At 48.8% G+C, this 27169-nt stretch overlaps 1 protein-coding gene across 1 annotated transcript; it reads left to right on the top strand.

The window, feature by feature from the left end:
- The first annotated feature begins 208 nt into the window (after positions 1–208).
- On the top strand, positions 209–27169 carry SCNN1G (sodium channel epithelial 1 subunit gamma). Its single transcript, XM_038540045.1, has 13 exons — positions 209–301; positions 4962–5309; positions 7259–7568; positions 9022–9212; positions 10177–10280; positions 12960–13123; positions 20354–20452; positions 22250–22367; positions 22903–22981; positions 23065–23122; positions 23299–23360; positions 25289–25364; positions 25662–27169. The coding sequence occupies exons 2-13, from the start codon at positions 4993–4995 to the stop codon at positions 26022–26024; spliced, it is 1941 nt and encodes a 646-aa protein (XP_038395973.1). The 5' UTR covers positions 209–301; positions 4962–4992; the 3' UTR covers positions 26025–27169.

The raw sequence follows: 27169 nt of genomic DNA, 5'->3' as shown, positions 1-27169 counted from the left end.
GTGGAAGGCGCGGGAATGCAGGGCGCTGGGTGGCCCCGGCGGGGCGCAGTGCCGGACGCACCGCGGCGCAGAGCGGCCTCAGGCTACAGCAGGGGGCGCTGCGGAGTCGCGGCCGGCGCGTCCCGGGCCCCCGGCGGAGCACACCTGGGCAGGTGGGGGAGGCCCGGGGGGCGGGGCTCCAGGGGCGGGGCCCAGGTCCGGCCCACAAGAGCCGGAGGCGGCGGCGGCGGCGGCGGGATGCTCTCGCTGGCCGGGCGGCAGGACGCAGCGCACGGGGATCGCGCGCACGGGACCGAGCCAGGTGAGCCTAGCCAGGCCGGGTCGCACGGGTGGGGGGCGCCAGGCACCCGGGCGGCCGCGGGGCCGTGGCTTCTCGGGCGGCGTCGGCGCGGTGGGTGGCGGAGCGGGCCTCAGCCCGGGCTGCCTCCGGAGTGGGATGCTGGGGCGCCTCCCCAGTCCGTGCGGGGTGCGGGTCCAGCCAGCTGCCCGGGACGCGGAGCTGGGCGACAGGCGTGTCTGGGCGACTCGGGAACAGGGTCGGGGCAGCGCCTCGCCTGGTCTCTCCGCCCAGCACCTGTGCAGCCCCCGTCCTGGGCCTCGGTGACGCTCGACCACGGCTGTTCCCCTTTCCCTCCGGAATGCCTTCTCGGGGGTGACTGACTGTGGTTGCAGAAAGAAGCAAACACTTGAGTCGCGCTGGATTCCGCACGCTGGCTTCTGCCCCAGCACCGCTGCGGTCGCCCTGTGCCGGGCGGGCCGCGGCGGCGGAGTCGGGGGCGGGGCGGGGGGGTGGTGGGGAGGCTCAGTCCCGCGCCCAGAGCCTGATGCTTGGAAGCCAGGTGAGGTCGGGGGTAAGCCCGCGGGGCGCAGGGGGGAGTCGCTGTCCTGAGCAGCCCTGCAATTTGAAAAAAGTCCTTTGAATCTTGCTGTGTGGCTTGGGGCCGATCACTCTGCACCTCAGTTTCCTCCCCTGTGAAATGGGCACAGTCCTAGTACCTCATATAATTAGAGTGAGCGTTAAACAAGGTAATGTGTAAAAAAGAGCTGCGTAGGGCGGCTGGGAGTAGAAAGGGCTCAATAAACGATAGCCGCTATTGCTATTATTGTCATTATTACTATCTGAGGAGTAGCACAGCTAGTAGTTGAGTGTGGACTCCTGAGTTCAAATCCCAGCTCAGCCACTTTCTAGTGTGACCTTGGACAAACTACTTAACTTCTCAGGGTCTCCCTTTCTTTCTTCCTTTCTCTTTCTTCTTTTCTCTTTCTTTCTTTTTCTTTCTTTCTTTCTTTCTTTCTTTCTTTCTTTCTTTCTTTCTTTCTTTCTTTCTTTCTTTCTTTCTCTTTCTTCTTCTTCTTTTTCTTTCTTCATGAGAGACACAGAGAAAGACAGAGACACAGGCAGAGGGAGAAGCAGGCTCCTCGCAGGAGCCCAACATGGGACTCGATCCTGGAACTCTGGGATCACGTCCTGAGCCAAAGGCAGACACTCAACCACTGAACCACCTGGGCGTCCCTCTTTCTTTCTTTCTTTTCTTTTCTTTTCTTTTCTTTTCTTTTCTTTTTTCTTTTCTTTCTTTCAAGATTTTATTTATTTTTGAAAGACAGAGAAAGAGGCCAAGACATAGGCCAAGGGAGAAGCAGGCTCCCTGCAGGGAGCCTAATGTGGGACTCTATCCTAGGACCCTGGGATCATGACCTGAACCAAAGGCAGATGCTCAGCCACTGAGCCACCCAGGTGTCCCATCAGGGTCTCCATTTCGTTTGTATAATGGGGGGAATGAGGATGCCTAGCTCAGAAGTCTATTGTGGAAATGAAATGAGTTAATACCTGTAAAGTACTTTATTTTTTTATATATATTTAAAAACATTTTATTTATTTATTCATGAGAAACAGAGAGATAGAGAGAGGGGCAGAGACACAGGCAGAGGGAGAAACAGGCTCCATGCAGGGAGCCCAGACGTGGACTCGATCCGGGGTCTCCAGGATCACACCCCGGGCTGAAGGCGGTGCTAAACCGCTGAGCCACCAGGGCTGCCCTGTAAAGTACTTTAAAGAGTGAGAGCTCTGTGTCAGCAGTGGTTCTTCCTCAAAGGCATCATGTTTAATTAAGCAGCACAACCTAGTAGTAACCACAACCTTGCTTTGCTTTGAAGTTGACACACTTGTTTGTGTGAACATTTATCTGTTTTGTGATGAGCAAGACGGTTTAGCTTCTTTCACTTGTGTCTTCAGTGACATCCGTGGCTGATCCAGTGGGGCCGAGGTCAGTCCTGGAGAAGGAGCTGATGGGGCACAGGGACCCCAGGGATTGTGTTCAGTGAGGAGTTAGAGACAGGAGTGTCCAGAATCTGTGATTCTGAACATTACCCAGAGGAGAAAACCTTCCCTGGGTTGCAGTTTTATTTGACAGGAAATTGAACCTGGACCCAGGGTGGGTTTTTTTTTTTAATATTTAAAAAAATATTTTATTTATTTATTTGAGAGAGAACACAAGTGGGGAGAGGACAGAGGGACAAGTAGACTTCACTCTGAGTGTGGAGTCCCAGGTGAGGTTCTGTCCCAGGGCCCGAAACTCAGGACCTGAGCCGAAAGTAAGAGGTTTAAGCGACGGAGCAACCCAAGTGTGTCCCTGGACCCAGGTTTTTGAAACAAACAAACAAACAAACAAACAAACTTGTTAACTTTTTTTGCTTTTGGATTGTACTGAGAGAAGAGGTAGGGATGAGAAATATTTTCAATGACAAAACAAAATAAGTTACATTCTTCTTGCCAAGCAGCTAACAGCATAATTTTGAGAGTTGAGGTTCCCTCCATCCCAGTAAGGTCATATGCACCTGGGAGGGGGTGCTGTCAGAGGGAGGTGGCCGACTCTGGACATCTCACTGGCCCCTCCACCCCCAGCACTCTTATTTCCTTTACATCATAAACTTGAAACCCATTAACATCATAACCTTGAAAGCCTCCCACCTTTGCCCCAGCTCCCCAATTTGGAAAATACCCCCAATTTGGACAATTTGGGGTCAGAGTGGAAAAAAAGTAACTCCTGAAGTCCAGAATCCTGCCTGAAGAACTTGATGGGGCCAACTAAAGTTCTTGTCCCAGACATAGGCCTTCTGGGACATGGGGACCACCCTGTCTATCCTACTCCAGATTAAGGTATTCTCTACTTTGCCTCTGTCACTAATGGTAACATAGGAGGCAGAGTTTCCATATACCTCCCCTCCCCCCTTACCAGGGCTCAATACTGTTGGGGGGTGGTTACATTGACTCTCCAGAGTTTGGAAATTAAATAGCTCAGGATCCCTTCTCTTTCCTTCTTCCTTGGGGAAGGGACAGCACCCAGCACACCAGGCCTCTGAAAAGCATACACCACAGTGGTGAAGGTTAAAAGATTCCAATCTGGCCAGCCCTGGTGGCTCAGTGGTTTAGCGCCGCTTTGGGCTGGGGTTGTGATCCTGGAGACCTGAGATCGAGTCCCATGTTAGGCTCCCTGCATGGAGCCTGCTTCTCCCTCTACCTGTGTATCTGCCTCTCTCTCTTTCTCTCTCTCTCTCTGTGTCTCTATGAATAAATAAAATCTTAAAAAAAAAAAAAAGATTCCAATCCAGTTCCTCCACTTACTAGCGGTGTGGTCTTGCATGAACTACTCCACCTCTCTGAGCTCATTCTCCTCCTCTATAATATGAAGTTAATAGTAATGGTTGTTGAAACACAAAATGAAGTAGATGTAGATTATATATAGAGAGAGACTGTATATATTTATGAGACTAGTGAGAGTTTATATATTATAACCATGACTCTCTCTCTCTCTCTCTCTATATATATACAATATATATAATATACAATATACACATATTAGTTCATTTCTTTTTTTAAAAAAGATTTTATTTATTCATGAGAGACACAGAGAGAGGCAAAGACATAGGCAGAGGGAAAAGCAGGATCCCCGCAGGGAACCTGATGTTGGACTCAATCCCAGGACCCCGGGATCACACCCTGAGCCGAAGGCAGATGCTCAACCACTGAGCCACCCGAGGGTCCCCTATTAGTTCATCTCTAGAAAGAATGTTGTTCCATGTTGTAAAGTGTCTGTGATTGAAATGCATCGTGTACACTGATGAATGTGGTCATTTGCTTTCCAACATTTTCCCCAAAGCTGTTATTTAATCAAAGTGTATTCCCTTAGTTAGTGATATCTTAGAATCATCGAGATATGGCACAGCGCCTGGCAAATATTAAGTGGCCCATAGTTGTGGACTGTTGTTTAAAAGGTGCTCTAGAAACACTGAATGCTTGACTGTAAAGAGAAGTTAAACAGAAATGAAACAGAAACTCTACTTGCACGAAAAGCAGAGGGGGAAAAGCCTAGAAAACATGGCAAGAGTGACCAAACAGGATCTAAGTTGGCTACCAAGAAATTCTCTTGGTAGATTATATTTGCTGGAAAAGATTTGCAGGGCACTTGCTCAGTGCCAGACACTGAGCTAGGTGCCAGGGTGGGCAAGTGTGATAGGAATGCTGCCCCAAGGGAGCAGGCTGAAGGAAGCCATAAGGTACAGGCCTCCTGCTCTAAATATGGGGGAGCGTGGTAAGAGTGGTATAGAGGCCGATGTGCAGAGGGCTCCTGCTCCAGGCACCCAGAGGAAAGGCTCCTCAAAGCTGTCCAGTGATTCACAGGTGAAACCGCACCCTGCGCCCCCACACGGCTGGGCATGGGGGCTGCAAGAGGGGGAGACAGCCCTTTGGCAGCTGCCAAGGCCAAAACACCAAATATCCCGCAAAAGGGGCGGGGACCTCAGAATGCGGACTATCCAGCCCCCAGAGGGAAAAAGGCGGGTGGCCTCTGAGGGCACATGGGCTGGTGTCTCCCAGAGTCTGGCCTCCAGGAAAAGGCCAGCTGGTCGGTGGGGGGGGGGGGGGGGGGTGTGAGCTCACCTGCTTTGCCTCTCCACCCCTCCAGTTTGCTTGCCCCTCTGTGTCCCCTCCTCGCCATGGCTCCTGGAGAGAAGATCAAAGCCAAAATCAAGAAGAATCTGCCGGTGAGGGGGCCCCAGGCGCCTACGATCAAAGAGCTAATGCGGTGGTACTGCCTGAACACCAACACGCACGGCTGTCGCCGCATCGTGGTGTCCCGCGGCCGCCTGCGTCGCCTGCTCTGGATTCTGTTCACGCTCACCGCCGTGGCCCTTATCTTCTGGCAGTGTGCGCTCCTCGTGGCCTCCTTCTACACCGTCTCTGTCTCCATCAAAGTCCACTTCCAGAAGCTGGATTTTCCTGCTGTCACCATCTGCAACATCAACCCTTACAAGTAAGAGGCAGGAGCAGGGCTAGGCTGTGGGGGCCGGGCAGAGGCCCAAGGCCCTCTCCACGGTGGCCCGTGCCAGCCCCCACACCTGCTTGTGACAAACCTGAATTCGATGCCAATCTTGGTAAACTCTCTCTCCCAGGTGTTAAATCTGTACCAAGTTTCCTGTCTATCAGCCGTTTCTGAGGTTGGACTAGCTCAGGACAGATAGGAGGGGGAGGCGGAGGGTCAGTTGCACTTGGAGGTTGGGCCTGGGATGCGCTAGCCCCCCCCCCCCCCCCCCCGCAGCCCGGGCACGTGTGCATGCACACACACAGGCACGGGCATGCTCAGCCCAGCTTAGCCATTTCCCCTGAGCTCTGTAGGCTTATATCCTCACTCTCCCCGAAATGTGAGCTGGAGGCTGACTCAGAAGTGACACCCAGCTGACTTCCGGAAGAATCTCAGCTGCCCCAAACCCTCATCTCAGTGAACCCAGCCCCACTAATTGAGATCACTGGGCTCTGGGCAGGATCAGCCCTCCGTGCTGCCCTATTGTCTGCCAAGGGCCTGTTCTAAATGGGTCACTGGAGTCCTGCTTGGGATTATTGAAAACTGATCTGTGAGGCAGGTCAGAATCCGGCCGAATTCGTCTGAGCAGGTGTGGGTGTGGGGATTAGGGAGGAGCAGGGGAGGAAGATAATCAAAGGAAACCAACTGGTCAAAATCAGAATCAAGTCTAAGACTCATTCTCCGCCTGAGTCCTTTGACTCATTCTTCATCTCAGAGTCTTTCTGTCCCTCCCTCCCTCTCTTCATCCATCGCTTGTTCCACAACAATTTACTCAGCACCTACAAGTCATCAGGCAGTGTGCTAGAGTCTGGGGCATAGGACCAAACAACCCAACAGTCTTTGTCCTAGTAGAACTGAGTTACAGTGGAGAAGTGAAATATTATTATTATTTTTTTAAGAATTTATTTATTCATTCATGAGAGACACACAGAGACAGGCAGAGACACAAGGAAAGGGAGAAGCAGACTCCCCGCAGAGAGCCCGATGCGGGACTTGATCCGGGCACTCCAGATCACGCCCTGAGCCAAAGGCAGACACCCAACTGCTGTGCCACCCAGGCGTCCCAAGAAGTGAAATATTAACAAATATAATTGCACTGATAAAAATCAATAGTGAATATTTATACACACACAGACACAGGATAAACGCATTGAATCTTGGTAATAATCCCATTTCACAGATGAGAAAACTGAGACACGAAAGGCTGAGATGATTTTTCTGGGGTCACAAATCCAGAACCGGGATGGGGAACTGGACCCCAGGTAGTTTGGCTCTGGAATGTATACACTCAGCCACTGTGCTGTGTCACCTGGTCACAGAGCAAGGGGCAGAGAGAGGAGAGAGGGGGGCAGATAGGAGGAAGATCAGGACTACTTGTATTATGAAAAGTTAAAGATGGTGTTATGCTTCATACAGTCACCTGTATTATTCTTTTGTGTTCTTAGGGGTTGTCAAGGTGACAGTTAAACATCTTCCCTCCCAGCACTGATTCAAAGGGAATCAGCGGGCAAGGACAAGTGTGCTTGGTGGAGACGGAGCCTGTGCCCGGGACAGACTTCCAGTTAGCAGCTATTGTCTGCACTGTAATTGTCCTCACTGTGGCTGGTTTATGGGAGGCACCTGACAGTCACCACTCCAGAAATGCTGGTTGGGGCAAACTCACCAACACACCCCGAGAGCAAGCAGATGGTAGTGGCAGAAATGAAGCCATGAGAAGTCACACAAGGGTCACACAGGAGCCTGTCACCGTTTATTTAAGCCAATAGTCACTTTGGATGGGGCTTAGTCTCCTTGGCCAAGCAGGCAGGGGAGAAGTGGGCCCAAGGCTGAACGCCCTGACGGAAAGCAGAGGGGGAGAAGGGCCAGCTTCCCCTTCCCCTGACTCCTTCCCACCTTGGCAGGTACAGTGTGGTGCGGGACCTTCTAGCTGACTTGGAACAGGAGACCAGAGTGGCCTTAAAGACTCTGTATGGCTTTCCGGAGAATACGTCTCGAAAACGTCGAGAGGCAGAGTCCTGGAGCTCGGCTTGGGAGGGCACAAGGCCCAAATTCCTCCGACTGGTCCCACTGATGGTTTTCAGTCAGGATGAGACCAGCCAGGCCAGGGACTTCCTCACAGGGCGGAAGCGGAAATTCAGCGGGCGCATCATTCACAAGGCATCGGATGCCATGCACGTCCACGCATCTAAGGAGGTGGTGGGATTCCAACTGGTGAGATGCACGTCCTCACAGCTGGGGGCGTGGGATGGGCTGCAGAGGGTAGGTCCAGGAAAGTTTCTGCTTTGCCATTGGCCTTCTGGTCCTACCCAAAGAAATACACCCAGTTAAGGGTGAATTTTCTACAGGTAACTAAAACTGACTTGGGTAATACTCAGCAGGAAAAAAAAATGTCTTAGAAAGGGACCAGAAGCTCACAGAGACCTCTCAAAGGACAGAAATTAGGGAAGATTGGGGATCTAGGTGGAAAGAAATGGTGGAAAGTCATTTCACATATGGCTGCTGAATTAAATAAACTTCAACTATTTTCAGGCTTTTTACTATTCCATCCATAAAGGTGATTCAAATCCCATCTTGGTCAAGCTTTGATCATCTAAAAGCTAATGGAGGGTGAGGCATCATGGTGGACAGTCTCATTAGACTGTATCCAACAGAGGAAAGGACGTTCCACCAAAGCAAAATTAGGATGCAGACCCTGAAGGGATAAAATAGATAAGAAATAGCAGAAATACCTGATGTCCCCTTCAGCACTTGCCTTTGTGAGGTGCTAGAGCCTGGCTTTTCATCTCTCCTTCCTGGTCCCATTTGAGGGGCTCTGAAGAAGCAGCCATTCACCAAAATCGAATTCCATTAGTGTCCTGGGCAAAGTCATTCAATCACCCTACCTCTCCATGCCCCAGACACTTCTGTAGGATGAGATACCACTTCTATGTCTTATACCCAGCTTGCTAATTGTGGGACCTCAGAGCACCAATTACAAATTCTGAAAAAATGACCTTTTATTAATCGTTGAGACCTTTCCTGGCTGTTTTCATGAGATACCTGCTCCGTAATCCTCAAGAGCAAAATCAATCCTTCAATGTCCGTTTGAGAGTTTCCAAACTGTGTGATGAGAACGTCTGGCACATACGACAGTCTCCCTATAAGGCTCTCATTATTATATATTTTAAATGCTAGTCCTCCCAACTACTCTGTGAGGTTGGGAAGGATGGGCATTCTAGCCAACATTTGGTAGGTGAAATAATGGAGCCATAATGCTTTGCCCAAGATCCTGCAGAGAAATCATGTTGGAGTCTGGGCAAGCATCCAGATTTCTAGACTGCTGAGCCAATAGGAAATGGCTAGAGGTGTGTAGTAAGTCAGTAGCCATAATCAACCATAACTGGATATTTGGAGATGCTAAAGAAACTGGTTTTTCTTCTTAACTGGTGAACAGTCATAGGGAGTTGTGACAGTGAGACTCTGTCTTACTCTCAGCCCCTTCTTGGTCCTTGAGGCTGATCTCTCTCAGCCCCTGGAAGTAAGAGGAAGCCCATCCTTGCTTCAGATGTCTCTACTGTCCCCCCTGAGTGTCTGGTCTAGAGTCCCAGTTCCTCTTCCTTACCGTCCTTCTGAAAGCCCGTGGTAGTGCCAATGGCTTCAGCCTGCTGTCTTGTCTTATTCACAGTGTTCAAATGACACATCCCACTGTACCCTCTACACCTTCAGCTCGGGGGTCAATGCCATCCAGGAGTGGTACAAGTTGCACTACATGAACATCATGGCACAGGTCCCCCTGGAGAAGAAAATCAACATGAGCTACTCTGCTGAGGAGCTGCTGGTCACTTGCCTCTTTGATGGGGTGTCTTGTGATGCCAGGTGAGGAGGGGATTGTGCTGTATTAGCTCCCTAGGACTGAGGGGCTTGGAGCTCCAAGCCCCTTGCCTGCACCTGCAGCTCAGTTGGTGGGCTTGTGAGCAAAAGATGCTCTTCTCATTGACCCTGCCCTTTGGAAAACAGCTTACATGGGAACTAGGCTCTAGAGTCAGTGAGGAAGATAGAGATGGCATAGAGTCAAAGTATCCATAGAATAAATTATTCATAAAAACAGTGTTGATGGTAGTCTATAACCTTGCATGCTACCATCATGCACACTATGATGGAGAACCACTGACCTAGCACAGAGGAAGGAATGAAGGAAGGAAGGGAAGGTGGGAAAGAGAGGAAGAAAGGTCTATGTACAGATAGGTGATTCCTCAAACCTTTCTGCCTTTAAGTAAGTTAACCCTCAGAGCCCTGGTGGTGACTGAGCAGTGAAGGGACATTCTAGAGTGTTCTGCCTCTCCAAAAGGCTTATTTCATTATTTTTAAACACTATATATAAGTAGGGATATTGGTCCTTATGAAGCTGAGTGATTGGAATCATGTCTGCCTGAGGGTTGGGTTCTAAAGTCAGTATAAGGACACATGTGATGCATTCCTTCTCAGGGGATCATTTCCTTGTATTGGGATGGAAAACTATCATATGCTGGCCAAGAAATTCACAAGTAGAAGAATTTGGGGCAGACATATGGCAGAAGGAGTGCCATGTTGGGAGGAGACAGATGAGAGGATTAAGAGAGGGAACAAAGCGGAGAATAGGCCTTCATCAACGTGTGTCAGCCTGGGTGAGGAAGGGCTTTGTGGTTTATCAAACGAGAGGTGGAGAAAGTAAGTCATGTCTAATGTCTATTGTCCATAAAAGAGACTTAGCCCCATAAACACTGCCCATCCAGCCATCAGGCTCAGGGGCACGAGGGGAGTTGCTACCAAAGTTCCTTCTGACCCATATTCTTCCTCATAGGAACTTCACGCTTTTCCACCATCCAATGTATGGGAATTGCTACACGTTCAACAACAGAGAGAATGAGACTATCCTCAGCACATCCATGGGGGGCAGTGAATATGGTAAGGAAGCCCGCACCAACAGGGAGCATGCTGGCAGCAGGACAGTTGGAGTGCTCCAGCCTTCCAGAAATGCGGGATCTCTCCACCTGGCCAGCAACCAGGGACACCACTTCCCCTTTGACTGCAGTGTTTCCATCAGCATTCGTGTTAGCTCCTTTTTTTGGTGCCTGTTTTCCTTGTTGACATCTCCTCTTTACTTTTGGGAGAGAGCAACAGTGACATCACTGGAAAATCACTCTGCTTTATGCTTGTAGCTGGAATGAGTAACGCAGGGCAGGCAGCTTTCAGGTGGACTTGAACCCAGAAGTTCAAGGAAGGCAAACATACCTTTATCTTGGTTAAGATAACACATTCTGGAGCCCGAACCCTGCTCTGCCACTCACTGTGTGACCCCATGCAAGTTACTGCACTTCATCTACAAAGTGGGAATCATAATCATATGTCTGCTCTAAGGTTACTGAGGGGACTTAATATATGTATTGTGCTTAGAGTAAGTCCTGGCACACACTGTATCGGTCTGCTCAGGCTGTGTAACAAAATATCACAGACTGAGTAGCCTAAAAAACTGATATTTCTGTTCTGTTCTGGAGGTGAGGGGCCCAGGGTCAAGATGCTGGTGAATTTGGTTCTTGGTGAGACCTTTCTTCCTGGCTTGCAGATGGCTGCCTTCCTGCCGTGTCCTCACCTGGGCTTTCCTCTGTGGGAGGCAGAGAGAGTGAAAGAAAGAGAGAATGAGCTCTGGTATCTCCTATTCTCCTAAGGACACCAGTCCTATGGGATCGAGGCTCACCTCATGACTTCACTTAACCTTAATTACCTCTCTAAAGGCCCTGTCTCCAATACTGTCACATTATGGGGTAGGATTTCAATATATGAATTTAGAGGGAGGGAAACATAATTCGGTCCTCAACACACATGAAACACATCATAAGTGCTAGTAGTTACTACTACTACCACCACCACCACTAATAATACCATTATGAGGGGATCCCTGGGTGGCTCGGCGGTTTGGGGCCTGCCTTCGGCCCAGGGCATGATCCTGGAGTCCCGGGATTGAGTCCCACATCGGGCTCCCTGCATGGAGTCTGCTTCTCTGCCTGTGTCTCTGCCTCTCTCTCTGTGTGAGAGTGAATGAATGAATAAAAATCTTAAAAAAAAAATACCATTATGACCTCCAGTACTCCTACTACCGCTGTTCAGCTACTGGAAGGCAGGAACAGATGGGCCTGGCTTACCCACAAGAGGAATTTTTGCAGTCCTCTGCAAATTGAACACGATTTGATATGCAGATGAGGTTCTGCTACATATGTGCTGTGTGACCTTGAGCAAATCACTTGCCTGCTCTGTGCTCTGGTTCCTTTATTTGCAAATGGAAGAAGTCAGAATGAACTCTCAAAGTTTTCTTCTTTCAATCCATATTGGCCCTGCTCATTTGCTCATTCACCAAACATTTATTGAGTACCTGCTGCATGCCAGGTCCTCTTTCAGGTGTCAGAGATACTGAGGTCAACAGATGCCATCTCTGCTTCCAGGGAGCTTGAATTCAGTGGGGGAGGGACAGATAACAAACGAATGAACAAACACGTAGACATTTTCTGCTTATAATTCCTAATGAGGGCTATGAGGAAAGTCAGGTAGTGAAGGGGAAGGGGGTGCTGGAGTCAGGATGGGGGTTTTCTTTCAAATGAAGTGTCTTTGAGAACAGTTAGTTAGGGGTGAGAAGATCCAAAGTAAGGTCCACAGAAGAGCATTTGGGGCACTTAACAAGTACAAAAATCCTGGAAGGAAATGAATTCAATGTGCTGTAGAAACAGAAAGATGTCCAGGGTGCCTGGAGCTTCTTAAGAGCTCAGAGAGGGGAATGAGGAGGGGAAATGCAGGCAGGGCTGCATCATCGTAGATGTGACAGCCATAGTCAGGTTGATGGATTTTATTCCACAGAATTCCCATGTATCCAATGAGATGCCACTGAAAGGCTTTAGGCAAGGGAGTGACCTGATCTGATTTCCAATTTTATTATACTTCTTATTTTTAAAAAAGATTTATTTATTTATTTATTTGAGAGAGAGAGAGACAGAGGGGCGGAGGGAGAGAGTCTCAAGCAGATGCCATGCTGAGTTCAGACCCCGACGCAGGGCTCTATCTCATGACCTTGAGATCACGACCTGAGCCAAAACCAAGAGTCAGATGCTCAACCGACTGTGCCACCCAGGTGCCCCTGAGCTCCAATTTTCAAAGGTCCTTCTGGCTGCTGGATGCAGAACACCCTGCAGGGGTAGGAGCTGGAGTGTGGAGAGGAGTTAGACCAGTGATCAAATACAGCATTAGTGCTTTTCTATAAGGGTTTTAGCAGCCACAGCACTGCATGTCCCTTTGGATGCTCTGCAGAGCTCCGCATCTCAAAAGAACATGTGGAGATGCATGTCTGGGGCAAGGTAGCAGTTATTGCTCAGCAGAACTGTGGCCGTGATGCAATTTTGGGGCACACGGCAGTGAGCAAGTCAGGCACCATCGCCCCAACCCCTTCTCCACGAAGCTCTCAGTCTAGCCCTGTCCATCTTTTACTTGTTGGAAATGCCCATGTCTTGGTTTTGAGATTCCCAAAGCAGCGGAAGAGGTAGGCTACCACCAGGGAGTGTTTAACGAGCCTTTGACCACAGTAGCCATGTATCCTCCCAGGGCTGCAGGTCATCTTGTACATAAACGAAGAGGAATACAACCCCTTCCTGGTGTCCTCCACTGGGGCTAAGGTGATTGTCCATCGGCAGGACGAATATCCCTTCATCGAGGATGTGGGAACAGAGATCGAGACTGCCATGGCCACCTCCATAGGGATGCACCTGGTAAGAGAATATTCTGATTCCTGTAGGGGTGGCTAGGAGAACAGCTCTTTTTTTTTTTTTTTTTCAAGGATAAACAATAAGGTACAACTTATGGAAAAGTGTGTTGGTTTCAAAAGGAAGCATCGTCCTGTGTCCTAATAGTCCCTGCAATGGTCATTCCAGCAGTTATGCTAAAGGCTGTCTCTGTATCTTCTCTATGGACAAGCGAAGACACAGGATGGCATTTTGGGAAAGAATTGAAGTAACCTCGCTTGTTGCAAAGACAGACACTAACTAGCACTTATGGAACCTGTGCATCAGACACTAACTATATTTGTCACTAATGGAAATAGAGCAGATTTTTTAAAAAATATAATCTTTTTTAGGATCTTATTTATTTATTCATGAGCGACACACAGAGAGAGACAGAGAGGCACAGGCAGAGGGAGAAGCAGGCTCCACACAGGGAGCCCAACATGGGACTCGATCCCAGGACTCCGGGATCATGCCCTGGGCTGAAGGCAATGCTCAACCACTGAGCCACCCAGGTGTCCTTTTTTTTTTTTTTTTTTTTTGAAGTAGAGCCGATTAACACCTTTCTTTCTGGGCCGCCTGAAAGATCTCCGAAGCATATAAACCACTCCTTAATGGCTAATGGGAAGTCACTGGGCCATCGGAACTCTATTTAGCCAATCATACCTCCACCAATTTCACCTCATTTATCAAGAACTATTCTCCCTCAACTCTTTGACCTTCTCTGACCTCACTGGGTGCCAAAAACACTCATACCTGTCAACAGAAGCACATCTCTGCAGATGTCCACTCCCTGAGTCAACTATGCCCAATGGAAGCAGAAGGGCAAGGTGAGGAGGAGTGTGCCCCCCAGCCACTCCACTACTTAGGCAATCTTCTTGTTTGCAGGACTGAGGTCTTTTTATGCCAGTAACTCTCCACCTTTTGTCTTCATTCCTTGCATATCTGTCCTCCAGAGCAGTGGTTTCCAAACCTGACTGATCATCGGACTAAGATCCATTGAATCAGAATCTCTGAGAGATGTGTCCAATATCCGTGTTTTTACCAAACTCTGGTGATTATTCCAAGAGGCAGAAAACTCAGGAACCTCAGCTTTAGAAAGTTGAGTGGTTCAACAGGAGAGGAGAAGCAGTGTGTCTTCCTAAGCAAAAGCAAAGCTAGAATGACAAAAGCTTTATTTTTAAAATTTTTAAAAAGATTTTAGTTATGTATTTGAGAGAGAACAACCAGTGGATTGGGGTAGAGGAAAAGAGAGAGAGAGGGAGAGAGAAAGAGAGAGAGAGAGAGAGAAGCAGACTCCCTGCTGAGCAAGAAGCCTGATGTGGGACTTGATCCCAAGACCTGGAGATCACGACCTGAGCAGACACTCAACCAACAAAGCCACCCAGGCACCCCTAGAATGACAAAAACTTTAGCACAGCCATAAAAGATGGCTTCGTTTGGGGTTATAAAGTGATATAGTGAGCACTGGGAGTATATCCATCCATTATTTATCCATTCAACAAGCATTATCTGAGCACCTTTACATGCTGGACACTGGGACCATATCAAAGTGTAAGACTCTGTCGCTGTCCGGTCGGAGCTTAGAATCTGCCAAAAAATTGCACAAATGATTAATTGTAATCATCATCAGTGCTAGCAAGGAGAAATGCAGGATGCACAAGAACGTATCAGGGGGATGGCTCACCTACTTTTTTTAATGGGGGGAAGTGGGGAGTTCAAGGAGTGCTTTCCTAAGGAGGCAATATTTAAGTTGAAACAGCCTAGATGATGAACTGACACGGTGCCATTCCAGAGGAAATCTGTGGCTCCAGTGCCCCATCAAACGGACAATCCTGGACAAGAGAAACAACCAGGATGGTTCCCTGGAACCCAGGTGCTCTCGGGAGACATGTTCCAAAGTGCGACATTTGTTGCAACACGGGAAGTGTCCTGTACCAACTTGGACTGTGTGGATACGGATTGCTCCTCCCCCCCACAGATAACCTTGAGCCCCAAGCTACGAGACCATGACTTGGAAAAACTTTAGGGTATCGCTTAAGGCTCGAAGTAATTGATCCTTCTAGTCCCCAGAATTGCAAAACTCCCAAATAGGAATAGTGAATGTTTTCACCCAACATTTCCCGTGCAGTTTTATTTGCAGCCTGAATGATGATTCGGGACTTGCAGTACATCCTATATCCTTTAAAAACTTTTATGACCTCTCTTTTTGCCCTCTCCATCCCTTCAACCCCTCACAGTGTCTGCAGGCCTGGAGGTGAGGATCCAAGATGTTGGACAAGTGCAAGAACTCAGGACTTCTACCCTTCTACCCTCTGATTTCCTTCTCTGAGCTTAGAAATACCCACCATCTTGTTAAGAAAGAAAATGTTTTCTTTAACAGTGGTGGGTAAACAAAGACATGGGTAGGTTTTCTGCTACACCTAACTTAAGACATATAGAACCAAAGCGACAGAGCAGGGTCAGTCAGCTCTCTTTTTGATTTATGAGCATTTGGAACAACAAAAGGTAATCTTAGGGATTATAAGAGGTCAGCGTGGGGTCACTAAGAATAAGTCCAAACAAACTAGACTTCCTTCCTTTCTTCTTTATTTGTTATTTGTTTATTTTTTTTCTAGACAGACATGTGAAGCTGGTAGACACAATCAATTGGTTAAAACATTTTCCTTCATTCAGTGAGGGACTGTGTGTCCAAAGCACTGGAAATTCAGAAATGAATACAACAGAACACCTGCCTTTAAATATCTTATCTTTAAGACACACAGCTTTGCAACACAGTTCCCAGCCCCATGGGAACAGAGACATTCTCTGTCTTGTTTCCAGGCTCAGTTCTTAGGACATAGTAGATGCTCAGCAAATAACGTTGGATGGACAGATGGATGTATGGATGGATGGACAGATGGTTGGGAGCCCAGAGAGCAGCTGTTGGTGAAGGCTTCCTAGTGATAGAGTGTTGAAAGACAAGTGTCAGGCAAATAGTTTTGTCCAAACGAAGGGCGCAAAGCAATTACAAAGGGGTCACAGGAAGGATTTTAAACCAAGCAGTAAAACTTTCTGAGAAATCGCTGTCTGGGGCCCGCCTGGGTGGCGCAATGATTGAGTATCTGCCTTTGGCTCAGGTCATGATCTCAGGGTCCTGGAATCAAATCCACATCAGACTCCCCACAGGGGGCCTGTTTCTTCTGCTGCTTACATCTCTGCCTCTCTCTCTCTCTCTCTGTGTGTCTCTCATGAATAAATAAATAAAATCTTAAAAAAAAAAAAAAGGAAAGAAAGAAATCTCTTTGGCTGAAGCATAGTCATGATAAAGTAGCCAAGATGAATAATCAAGATACTTGAGGCAGCATATTTACAGTAACCCCAGAAAGAAATGACGAGGCTCCTAGCTGAAGCCATGGCTGGGGGGATGAGCATAAGTGAATGGATTTGAGAGATACTCCAGCATGGAAGCAACAGGGCTTGACATCCAAGGTCAATGAGGAAAGCCTTCACTGAAAGGGAAATTAGATTGATATTTAGGTTTTGGCTTGGGATAGTGGGGTGGACAGAGGTGCCAGGCTCAGAATTAGGGAATGCAAGAGGAGGGATAAGTTTGTGGGGGAAGATGACCACTTCAGTTTGGGACATACCTAAGCTGTTGTGCCTTTGGGAAATCCAGGTGAGAAGGTCCAGAGATGCTATGAACCTGGAGCTCAGGAGAAAAACAGAGGTGGGGGTGGAGGGGTGGGCATCTAGCATAATTTTAGACTTGGAAGTAAGTGCCATCACCCAAGACCTGAGACAGAATGCAAATATGTAAGGGCTGAGCAGGAGGAAAATGGAGAAATAGAGGCAGAGAATGAGAAGAAGAAGCCAGGAAGAATTTGGTGTCAGATAAATCAAAGAAGAGGATTTCAAAGAAGATGTGAGCCAAAAGTGCCAAACGCAGCTGAGAGGTCAATCAAGATAAAGGACAAAAGGTGCTCTCTGGGTTTGGCACCAGGAGATCACCAGTATTCTTTGCCAGAGCAGTTTTCGGTGGAAGGAGTGGAACAGAAACCAAAGTATGTTGAGCTGGTCATGAATGGGAGATGAGGAAGTAGACAAGGGTAGACAACTCACCCAGGGTGGTGTGGAGCCAGATCTTGGAGAGAGGGGAGACTTCATTGTCATTGCAAACCCTATTGTGCATTTTTAAATCTATAAACACAAGCACGCCTCTTTTCGCAAGCATATGCATAACAGGGATTAAGTGCCCAGGTTTGTACTTTGGTTGTATAATCTCAATGTCTCAGTTACCTCATCTGTGAAATGGGGATGATAATAATGATGTGACTTTATGGGCTGATGAGAATTCAATGAGTAGACTCATGTGAAGCACTTGGAACAGTGCTTCGTATGTAGTAAGTGTTCCAAAAATATTGGCTGCTACTGTACTTTTTATTTTTAGGAAAAGAGATGTGAAGGAAAGGAAAATTAAGTTTGAAGCTAAAAGAGAGGTTAGGAAAATTTTTCTTGGCATTGGTGACACCTTCCTCCTTTCTGAGACATTGATCTCTTCCATACATAAAGAGCATAAAGAGTACTAGTTATTTGCCATATGTATTACAAATATCTTTCCCGGTTTATGCTTTCCTTTCGTTTTCTTTATGCTACTGTTTTACATGCAAATACTTCAGATGTTTACATAGTCGAAATCTTTGTTTTCTTCTTTAGTCATTATGCTTATTGAGGATTTTCCTTCCTTGAGATCAGATACTGAGCTGAGTTACCTTCCAGTTATTTTATTATTTCAATTAATACTTTAATTCACTAGAATGTTTTTTCTGCAGGATGTGAAGTTGAGATAGAATTCTCTACTTCCTCCAAAGAGTTAACAGTAGTCCTCACTTCATATACGGAGGAATTCTTTTGTTCCTCCATTGATTCAAAGTACCAACTTTGCCATACACAAATAAATTTTATAATTTATTACAATATAAAAACAGAACAAAAGCAAAAGGAGAGTTAAACCACCCATAATTCCATCTAGGGCATCATTCTGCTGCCTGGGCTTTTCCCTGGCACAGTTCATACCTTTAAATAGGTGAGCTGAGGGGCGCCTGGGTGGCCCAGTCAGGTAAGCATCTGACTTTGGCTCAGGTCATGATCTCAGGGTCCTGGCATCCAGCCCCTGGGGGAAGCTTAGAGGGTGGCATTGAGTTGAAGTGCCCTCCATGGAAGCCACTGTTAGCATCTTTGTACACCAGGGCCCAGCCAGCCGTGGCATGTTCTGGACACCCTGAATCTGTTAGCCACCCCGCTATTGGAGGAATGGAGTAAGTCTGTTTATTCTGTACTGATGCAGAAAGATACTTACTCTTTATTGTTAGCAAGAAGGGTAGATTGCAGGGCAAAGGCAGTGTATGAGTATGGATATGTCTGTCTGCCTGTCTCTCTGTGTATCTGGGATCAGATCTGCTCCTCTCCTAGGGAAGAGAGGAGACCACGTGGTTACTTTTCCCTTTGCTTCTGTTTAAATGTTTTATTTTTTATTTTTTTTTTTATTAAAACTTTTTTTTTTATTTTTTTTTATTTATTTATGATAGTCACAGAGAGAGAGAGAGAGAGGCAGAGACACAGGCAGAGGGAGAAGCAGGCTCCATGCACCGGGAGCCCGACGTGGGATTCGATCCCGGGTCTCCAGGATCGCGCCCTGGGCCAAAGGCAGGCGCCAAACCGCTGCGCCACCCAGGGATCCCTGTTTAAATGTTTTAAAATGGGCTCTGTTCATTGCCCTCAAGGTCCCTGCAGTTAATTGGGGGAGACTAATGGAGAGCAGATGGATTACAATACAAACAGAAGGAGATTACAGCTACTTGAGTTGGCTACATTTTCTACCTGGGTCAAACTTCTTGATTCCACCCTCCCCCCAACCCTCATCCCCTTTCTGTCTATCTGGCCACTCTTCAAGGAAAAAAAAAGATTTTCTTCCTCTCACAAATCTGCCATCGATTTCCCCTTTTCTCCCACTCTCAGGAAAAACAAAAAACAAAACAAAACAATACAACGCCCCCACCCCCAAGGAAACTGGCTATAAACTGGTCACAATTTATATTCAGTTATCATATCCCTTAGGAGACATTATACTTTTTTAAAATTTATTTTAATATTTTTTAAAGGTTTTATTTATGTATTCATGGAGAGACATAGACAAAGAGAGAGGCAGAGACATCGACACAGGGAGAAGCAGGTGGCTTCTCCCTGTGGGGAGCCTTATGTGGGCCTCAATTCCAGGACCCTAGGATCACGCCCTGAGCCAAAGGCAGATGCTCAACCACTGAGCCACTCAGGTGCCCCATTCTTTTTTTTTTTTTTTTTTTAATTGGCTTGTCTGGATTGTTTATTTGCAGTGACAAATAGTAACCAGAGCCAAAAGTAGCCAATGAAACATTATTTCAGAAGGTTTTTGAACTATGAGTTATGATTCTCTCACCTCCTCTGATCAGGGTATCATCATTCTACTCTATTGGGCATTCCTTGGCCCTCTCCAAGAAAGTCAATTTTCCCAAGTCAACTTCTGGGGCCAAAATACAAGAGGGTAGGAAATGGGTCTTTCCCTGGAAGGAGGATCTCATGAAGCACACAGCCACTGCTTATCTTTTTTCCCCTCCTGCCCTCTCCCAGTGGATTCTCCAAAGGCTTACTACCATTTCAAAATCCAAATCCAGATTTCGCAGCATGGAGTCTGCCGTGATTTGGTCTTGGCCTCCCTCTCTGGCTCCATCCTTCTCGTGCTGCCTTCCAGCCACCCTGCACGCCAGCCTTTGCTGCTTCTTTTGCCTTACCCCCTTCCTCCACGTCTGAGCAAATCCAGCTCTTTCTTGCCATTCCTTGTTGAGCCAACATGTCCCTTTCTCAAAGACACCTGCCCTGATCACTCTTGGAAAGACCGTACCCCTCCCCCCAAGCCCTCCAGTCCCTCTTCCCAGTTTCACTGATCACTGGCCCTAATTATCCACTTATCGGATGCATTTCTTTGCCTCTTGATTGTCCGTCTACCCCACTAGAAAGTAAGCATGAGAGCAGGGAGCTTGTCCATACTGATCATTGTTGAGTCCCCAGTGCCTAGAAGAGTACCAGGCATCTGGTAGGTGCTCAGTAAATATTTGCTAAATGACGAAGTGCTCAGCTACCAGGGGTGTCCCCATCTGGATCCTGGGACAAGATAGGGCTGAATGTGTGCTGCTGTGATTTCAGACGGAGTCCTTCAAGCTGAGCGAACCCTACAGCCAGTGCACGGAGGATGGGAGTGACGTGCCAATCAGTAATATCTACAACGCTGCATACTCCCTCCAGGTATGGGCGGAGGGGGCCCTCAGCCCTGGGCTGTGGCCTGGACCCAGGAGACAGCTATCTGGAGGCTGGGGTGTGTCTGGGACCAGGAACTCTGGTGATGATTCCTGGGGTTCATCCAAAGACCTCAAGAACAAATAATGCCAGCGGTTTGTAATCTTCTGCAGCCTGTCTGTAACGAGAGCTGAATTGATTGAGGTTTGGGTGGAACACAATGTACAGCCGAGACAGGCCTGCTTCCCTAAATAGGCCTTGGCAAGTGAGGGACGGGAGAGAAACAGTCTGGGAGGGGCATGCGCTGAGCGGTCGGGACCCTGGCTTCTGGGCCTCTTCCTGCCCCTCGCTAGCTGATGTCCTTGGGCCAGTGATGTCATCCTCAGCAATCACGGGGAGGATTGGATCAGGGGCTGCCAACTGGCAGCTCCCCAGCTCCTTCCAGCCTGCACACCTAGTTTTTCTGGCCCAGGTGGTCATTTAAAAGTCAGAGACTTTCATATAAAAACCTAGATTTCCAGCCTCTCTTAAAAAAACAAGGTCTGGCAACATGGGGGCCCATATGCCTGCAGTATAAACAGTGGGTGGAGTTGCCCCATTAAAAGACGCGTGTGTTCTCATTCACTGTAGTCCCCACCAGCCCCTAATGCACTACCTGTATCACTGACCCCTGAAAGCATTTGAGTGTTCAACCCTTGAGGGCCATCCCCTTATGCCTTCTCTTACATTCTGGGAGTCTGCAGTTCCCCTCCTACTGGGATGCTCAGAGTTCATGAAAATCACCCCAGCAGAGTAAAAAGAGCAGGTGTTCCTACGCCCTGAGTCCTCTATAGCTTACACCAGAGCTGAGCTGGAAGGTGGTAGGGATGCTAAGTGAGAAGAGATTGCTGGTCAAAGAATGTCCACTTGTAATAAACATACAATCAAACTGAATTCAAGACCAAGAGAAAAGAAAAAAGGTCAGTTCGTTGGAAAGACACGCCTGGTTAATATTTAGTGAGAGGCTACCATGTTCAAACACCTTACAGATATCAACTCACTTCCTGCTCACAACCACCTCATGAAGTAGGTACTGTTAGACTTATTTCAATGGTGAAGAAACCCGAACATCAGAGAAGTTAAGGAAGTCCCTGAGGTCACACAGCTGGGGCATGGCAAACCGGGATTTGGAGCCCTTGTCATGAGTTTTCATGCTATATAAGCTTTGTGGATATATTTTTTTAAGATTTTACTTATTTACTTATTTGTGAGACACACAGAGAGAGGCAGAGACGTAGGCAGAGGGAGAAACAGGCTCCCTGCAGGGAGCCTGATGTGGACCTCGATCCCAGGATCCCGGGATCACAACTTGAGCCAAAGGCAGACGCTCAACCACTGAGCCACCCAGGTGCCCAAGCTTTGTGAATATTGTGGCGGCTTATGATGCCCAAAGATCCAGTGTAGAGGGACTGGACCTGAGAACAGAAGAGTTGGGGACCATGTTTCTCTCTGTTTCTTGGCATCTGCTCCAATGTCCCCTCCTCCCATGTCAGCACTCAATGCAATTGGGAAAGGATCGCCCCGGGTCCAGCCCCAGCACAGCCTGTTCTCCACAACTCAGCCGAAATTCTCCATAACTTTTCTACCTTGGTCCCTTTGGTGTCAAGGCCACCCCTGGCCCAATCAGCTGTGCCACGAGGGACCCATCTACGCTGTCTGCCAAGGCTGTGGGAAGCTGATCCTCTGGATGCGGGTTGTGTAGAGAGGGGAGCTCTTTGGCGTCCACGTGCAAGGAGGTTAAGGGAATCCTTGGGCTTCGTCTTTCAGATCTGCCTTCACTCGTGCTTCCAGACAAAGATGGTGGAGAAATGTGGGTGTGCCCAGTACAGCCAGCCCCTGCCTCCGGCAGCCAACTACTGCAACTATCAGCAGCACCCCAACTGGAGTAAGTAAGACCCAGCCAGGGGCGAGCATCAGCTCAGCCACAGCACCAGCCTGTGCTGTGGCCTTTTGCAGGAGGGAGGTGGTGGTAGAGAAATGTGAAGCAGAGTTTCACTCCTGTCCTCAAGCCTGGCTTGAATTCTACTTTCTGATTTGAGGACCTAATGCTGAACCCCAGCCTGTGCTAAGAGGTTGACCACCTCTGTCAACTCCAGGAAGTAGAACTGTTGACAGTACCCTTTTCACAGAACGGATAACTGAGGTTCAGAACGGTTAAGCAACTTGTCCAAAGTCACACAGCCAGGGAGTAACAGAGCTAGACTCCAAGCTAGTGCTGCCGACCCCCCGACGGATGTCCTTGACCTCCACAGCATTGTGTCTCCCAACATGGCAAAGCAGCATTTGTTTCCAGAGAGCCAGTGTTTGTAGAAAATGGGAGGAGAAATCATTTAAAAGAGACCCGGGGGGGCACCATTGGTGACTCCCAGGAAGGGCGCTGTGGCCCTGCAGCTCACACCACCCTCTGCCTTGTCCCTCAGTGTACTGCTACTACGAGCTACACCAGGCCTTTGTCCGAGAAGAGCTGGGCTGCCAGTCGGTGTGCCGGGAAGCCTGCAGGTGAGTGGGCCTGGGAGGATGGGACACACCGGGCTGGGCCAGGTCGGGCGGCCCACGCTCACTCTGTGCCCTTCCTCCCTTAGCTTCAAGGAGTGGACACTGACCACCAGTCTGGCACAGTGGCCATCTGTGGTTTCCGAGGTAAGTTCTCCTGGCCTGTCTCTGCCCTCACATCCTCAGCTCTACCTGTGTCCTCCAGCCTCAGGGGAGATGCACAGGGGAGGCCAGGTGGGGGGCTGAGGCCCACAGAGGAGGCCCACAGCCTGGTCCCGGCCTCGCTAGGCATCCCCAGGTCATGCCTTCTTTCTCCATTGCAGAAATGGTTGCTGCCTGTTCTCACTTGGGACCAAGGCCAGCAAATAAAGAAAAAACTCAACAAGTAAGTGGACCTTCGCCTTGTTTCTTCTGCCTCGGCTGGCTGTGGGCCCCAGCCTCCTCACCTGCTTCCTCACTGCCATACCCTCTCTTTTTCATGTATTCCTTTCTTTATTCAACAAATGTTGATTGAGCTCGTGTCGGGAGCCAGGCCCTGATTTAGGTCTGGGGTTCTCAAACGTTTTGACCATAACCTGCAGTATGAAAATGGTTTTCTATTGATTATATAAATGAGATAAAAAGTCTCATGTAACAGCCCTTCCTTATGATGTACAAAGCATTTAGGCCAATCTTCAGACGCTGCAAACCAGTAGAGCCAAATCAACTGTTTACATCCATTCCAATGATCCTGACACCATTCTAAATGATTAGTGCCTGTATCAGTTGACAAAGACTTTGAACATCCCTGTGGCTGAGATCTGATATTTCCTATCCTGTTTTGCTTTGTAAAAAGTACTGGTCATGGCCTAGGAAGTTGGTTTCATGGCTTCCTGATACATCTTGACCAAGTTGGAAAAAAATACTCCTCTGAGCCCCGCAGCTTCTGATCTCACTTAAATTGTCCACATCAAAATTCACTTCCAAGGGAGCTTTAGCCAAAATCAGCCAGGCCAGAGTTCAGGGACCCCCGGATGGAGACAAAGGTGTAAGAGAGGATGAGGGACTTGCCATGGGACCTCACATCTCTCTGGGCCATTCCCATCTCCGCAGAGCCCAGCACTGGGCCTCGCCCAGTGGAGGTCAGACTAGCCTCCAGTATTTATTGAATATCCCCTAGGTGCCAGGTGCTGTGTGCAGTGCTGGGGGTACCATGATGACTGAGCAGACATGATCCCTGCCCCCAATGTGCTTATGGTCTAGTCATTAAAATAGACTTTGGCCAAGCAATTGCAAACTATTAAACCAAGCATCGCATGCAAGGCAGTGACCCCTAGACCAAATGCAGCTCCACAAAAGGGATCCGTTACTTCTGGCTTTCCTTAAAAAATCAGAAGTTCTGGAAATAGCAAACCTCTGTTCTTGCATAGCACGAAAGAGCTGAGTAATAGCTGCCCCTTTGACATAGGCATGGGCTTTCCAGCTTGCCGCAGTTCTATCAGGAGGCAATTTAGTACCATGGCTTACAGCATAGACTTTGAAGCCAGATTTATCCAAGTCTGAATTGCAGTACATTCTTGGATAAGTTACTTAACCGACTGGGGTCTTGGTTTCCAGATCTATAAAATGGGGATGATTAAAACATAGCTACATAGGGTTGTTTTGAATATTAAATGAGGTAATTCACATAAGGCACTTGGAATGGTTGGTGGTGGGGATACCTGGGTGGTTTAGCGGTTTAGCACCTGCCTTCAGCCCAGAGCGTGATCCTGGAGTCCTAGGATCGAGTTCCACGTCAGGCTCCTTGCACAGAGCCTGCTTCTCCCTCTGCCTGTGTCTCTGCCTCTCTCTCTCTCTCTGTGTCTATCATGAATAAAAAAAATCTTAAAAAAAAAAAAAGGAATGGTTGGTGGCAACACAGGAAGTGTCCAATAAATGCTGGCTGTTATTATGGTCATTATCATTTCCTTATACCCAGCCTACCTCACTCATTTACATTACCTGCATGTCTCCTGTACGTATTTGAGATTGCAATCAAATAATCGCAATGTCAGGGCTTAATAAAGAATAGGGAGCTAGGGGAGTATATAGCAGGGTGGGCTGACTTAGTCTGGAGAGTGGGAAATGGTTTTGAGGGGAATGAGTGACCTGAAAAACCAGACCCAGGCTGGGGATGTGGTCTAGGGTACACACAGAGCCCCATGGGCTGGGTTCCAGGACCCCCAGGAAGCTCAGGGCTTGGGCTGTGCTGGGGGTTGGGCAGAAGCGCTGGCCATTTAGTAGAACCCAAAGGTGCCTGACTCACCTTGGCCCCGCCTGTTGGAATTTCTGCAGGACAGACTTGGCCAAACTCTTAATATTCTACAAAGACCTGAACCAGAGATCCATCATGGAGAGCCCTGCCAACAGCGTGAGTATATTCCTTCTGGCACCTGTCCAGGGTCTGCAAATGTGCCCATCCGACAAGCCTCAGGGAGCAGAGTCAGATGCTGGCGATCCAACCTGAGCCGGTAGGGCCGCCGTAGGCCAGCCAGGCCTGGGATCAGAGTAGGCAGGGGAAGAAGGAACAGGAAGCCCACCCACTGCTTCCTCCAAACCCATTCAGGGCCAAGACTTGCCAGGGACTCCCTTGGGAATCGGGGTCCCTACATGAGACCAACTCGGGAGGAGGGGCCCTCTTAATGATGTGGCTTGACTTCCCTTGCAGATCGAGATGCTTCTGTCCAACTTTGGTGGCCAGCTGGGCTTGTGGATGAGCTGCTCTGTTGTCTGTGTCATTGAGATCATCGAGGTCTTCTTCATTGACTCCCTCTCTATCATCACCCGCCGCCAGTGGCAGAAGGCCAAGGAGTGGTGGGCCCGGAGACATGCTCCCCCCAGCCCTCAGGGCCAAGACAACCCGGGCCTTGATATAGACGATGACCTGCCCACTTTCACCTCCGCATTGCGCCTGCCGCCAGCCCCTGGGACCCAGGTGCCTGGCACACCACCTCCCAGATACAATACCTTGCGTTTGGAGAGGGCCTTCTCCGACCAGCTCACAGATACCCAGGAACCAGCTGAGTCTTGAGGCCGGGAGGTGAAGAGAGATGTAGCTAGGACCCCCAGCCACGGTCTGAGATCTTAGACCCTGTCTCCTGCACATGGAGGGGGACCCTTGGCACCTCCTCTAGGCTCTTCAGAGACATTGACTAAAAGTCTGCTTTGAACAACAACACAGGGCTTCAGTGTGTGCAGGGGGATCCATTGGACCCTGCCCAGCAACCCTCACAGCTGTCCAGAGTGAGAAAGATTTGGCAGCCCAAACCCCTCGCACATCTGCTCCAGAGAGAGATGGGGGCCAAGGAAATGGTGCTCGCCCGGACAAAGGCCAGAAGTGAAGCCTGACAGAGCTATCACCAGATCCTGAGAGAGAAAGACTCCCCCAAAGCCCCAAGCCTGGAGTTTCACCCACTCCTCCAGCCTGGGTGGGGACATAGGGGGATGACCCGAAGTATCAAGGGCGGACAACCATTGCCTAGTGCCAAAGCCAGAAGAGGCACCAGCCCTGAAGCTGGAGCTGTCTGTGAATCAGGTGTTCTCAGTTTGTGACATTGGGGCCAGGTCTCCTCTGTGCCCTCAGGCAAGGAGCTGGCCCAAGGTCCTCAGAGGGTGTACGGGGCAGAGTGCAATGGGGGATGCCTGGGGGTGTGATGGGAGGTCCTCACTCTGGGAGCAGAGGTGGGGCCATGTCCTCTGCAGTCAAGCCAGTGCTCCGGGCCCCTTACCCAAGCACAGGGACACCCCGGTTAAGAGGTGGCCCAAGGCACAAAGGATCATCTGATAACTCACCTCAGCCTCTCTTCCCCTTCAGGCAGGCCCTTCCTCCCCCACCAGTGGCCTGCCCCTCCCCAAAAAGCCAACCACCGCTGTCCACCACTTCCATACTCACACCTTCCAACATGATAATACCTAACATGTATTGAGCACACAGGTGTTCAATATTAGCTCAGCAACAGTGTGCTGGGTGCTGTTCTAAGCACCTACAGAGATGAGTGTTGGGGACAGCAAACTGCGACCCGAGGTCCAGATCCTGTTTTTGCTCAAGACCTAGGAATGTTTTTTTATTTCACTTTTCAGTGGTTAAAAAGACCAGAAGACTCTTCTGTGACTCGTGGAAATTACATACGATTCAATTTTTCAGTGTCCATAAATAAAGTTTTATTGGCACCCAGC

The sequence above is a fragment of the Canis lupus genome, chromosome 6 (genome assembly GCF_011100685.1).
Source record: "Canis lupus familiaris isolate Mischka breed German Shepherd chromosome 6, alternate assembly UU_Cfam_GSD_1.0, whole genome shotgun sequence".
Taxonomy (NCBI): Eukaryota; Metazoa; Chordata; class Mammalia; order Carnivora; family Canidae; genus Canis; species Canis lupus.
Note: the sequence above shows the minus strand (reverse complement) of the source record. Positions and strands in the feature narration are given on the sequence as shown.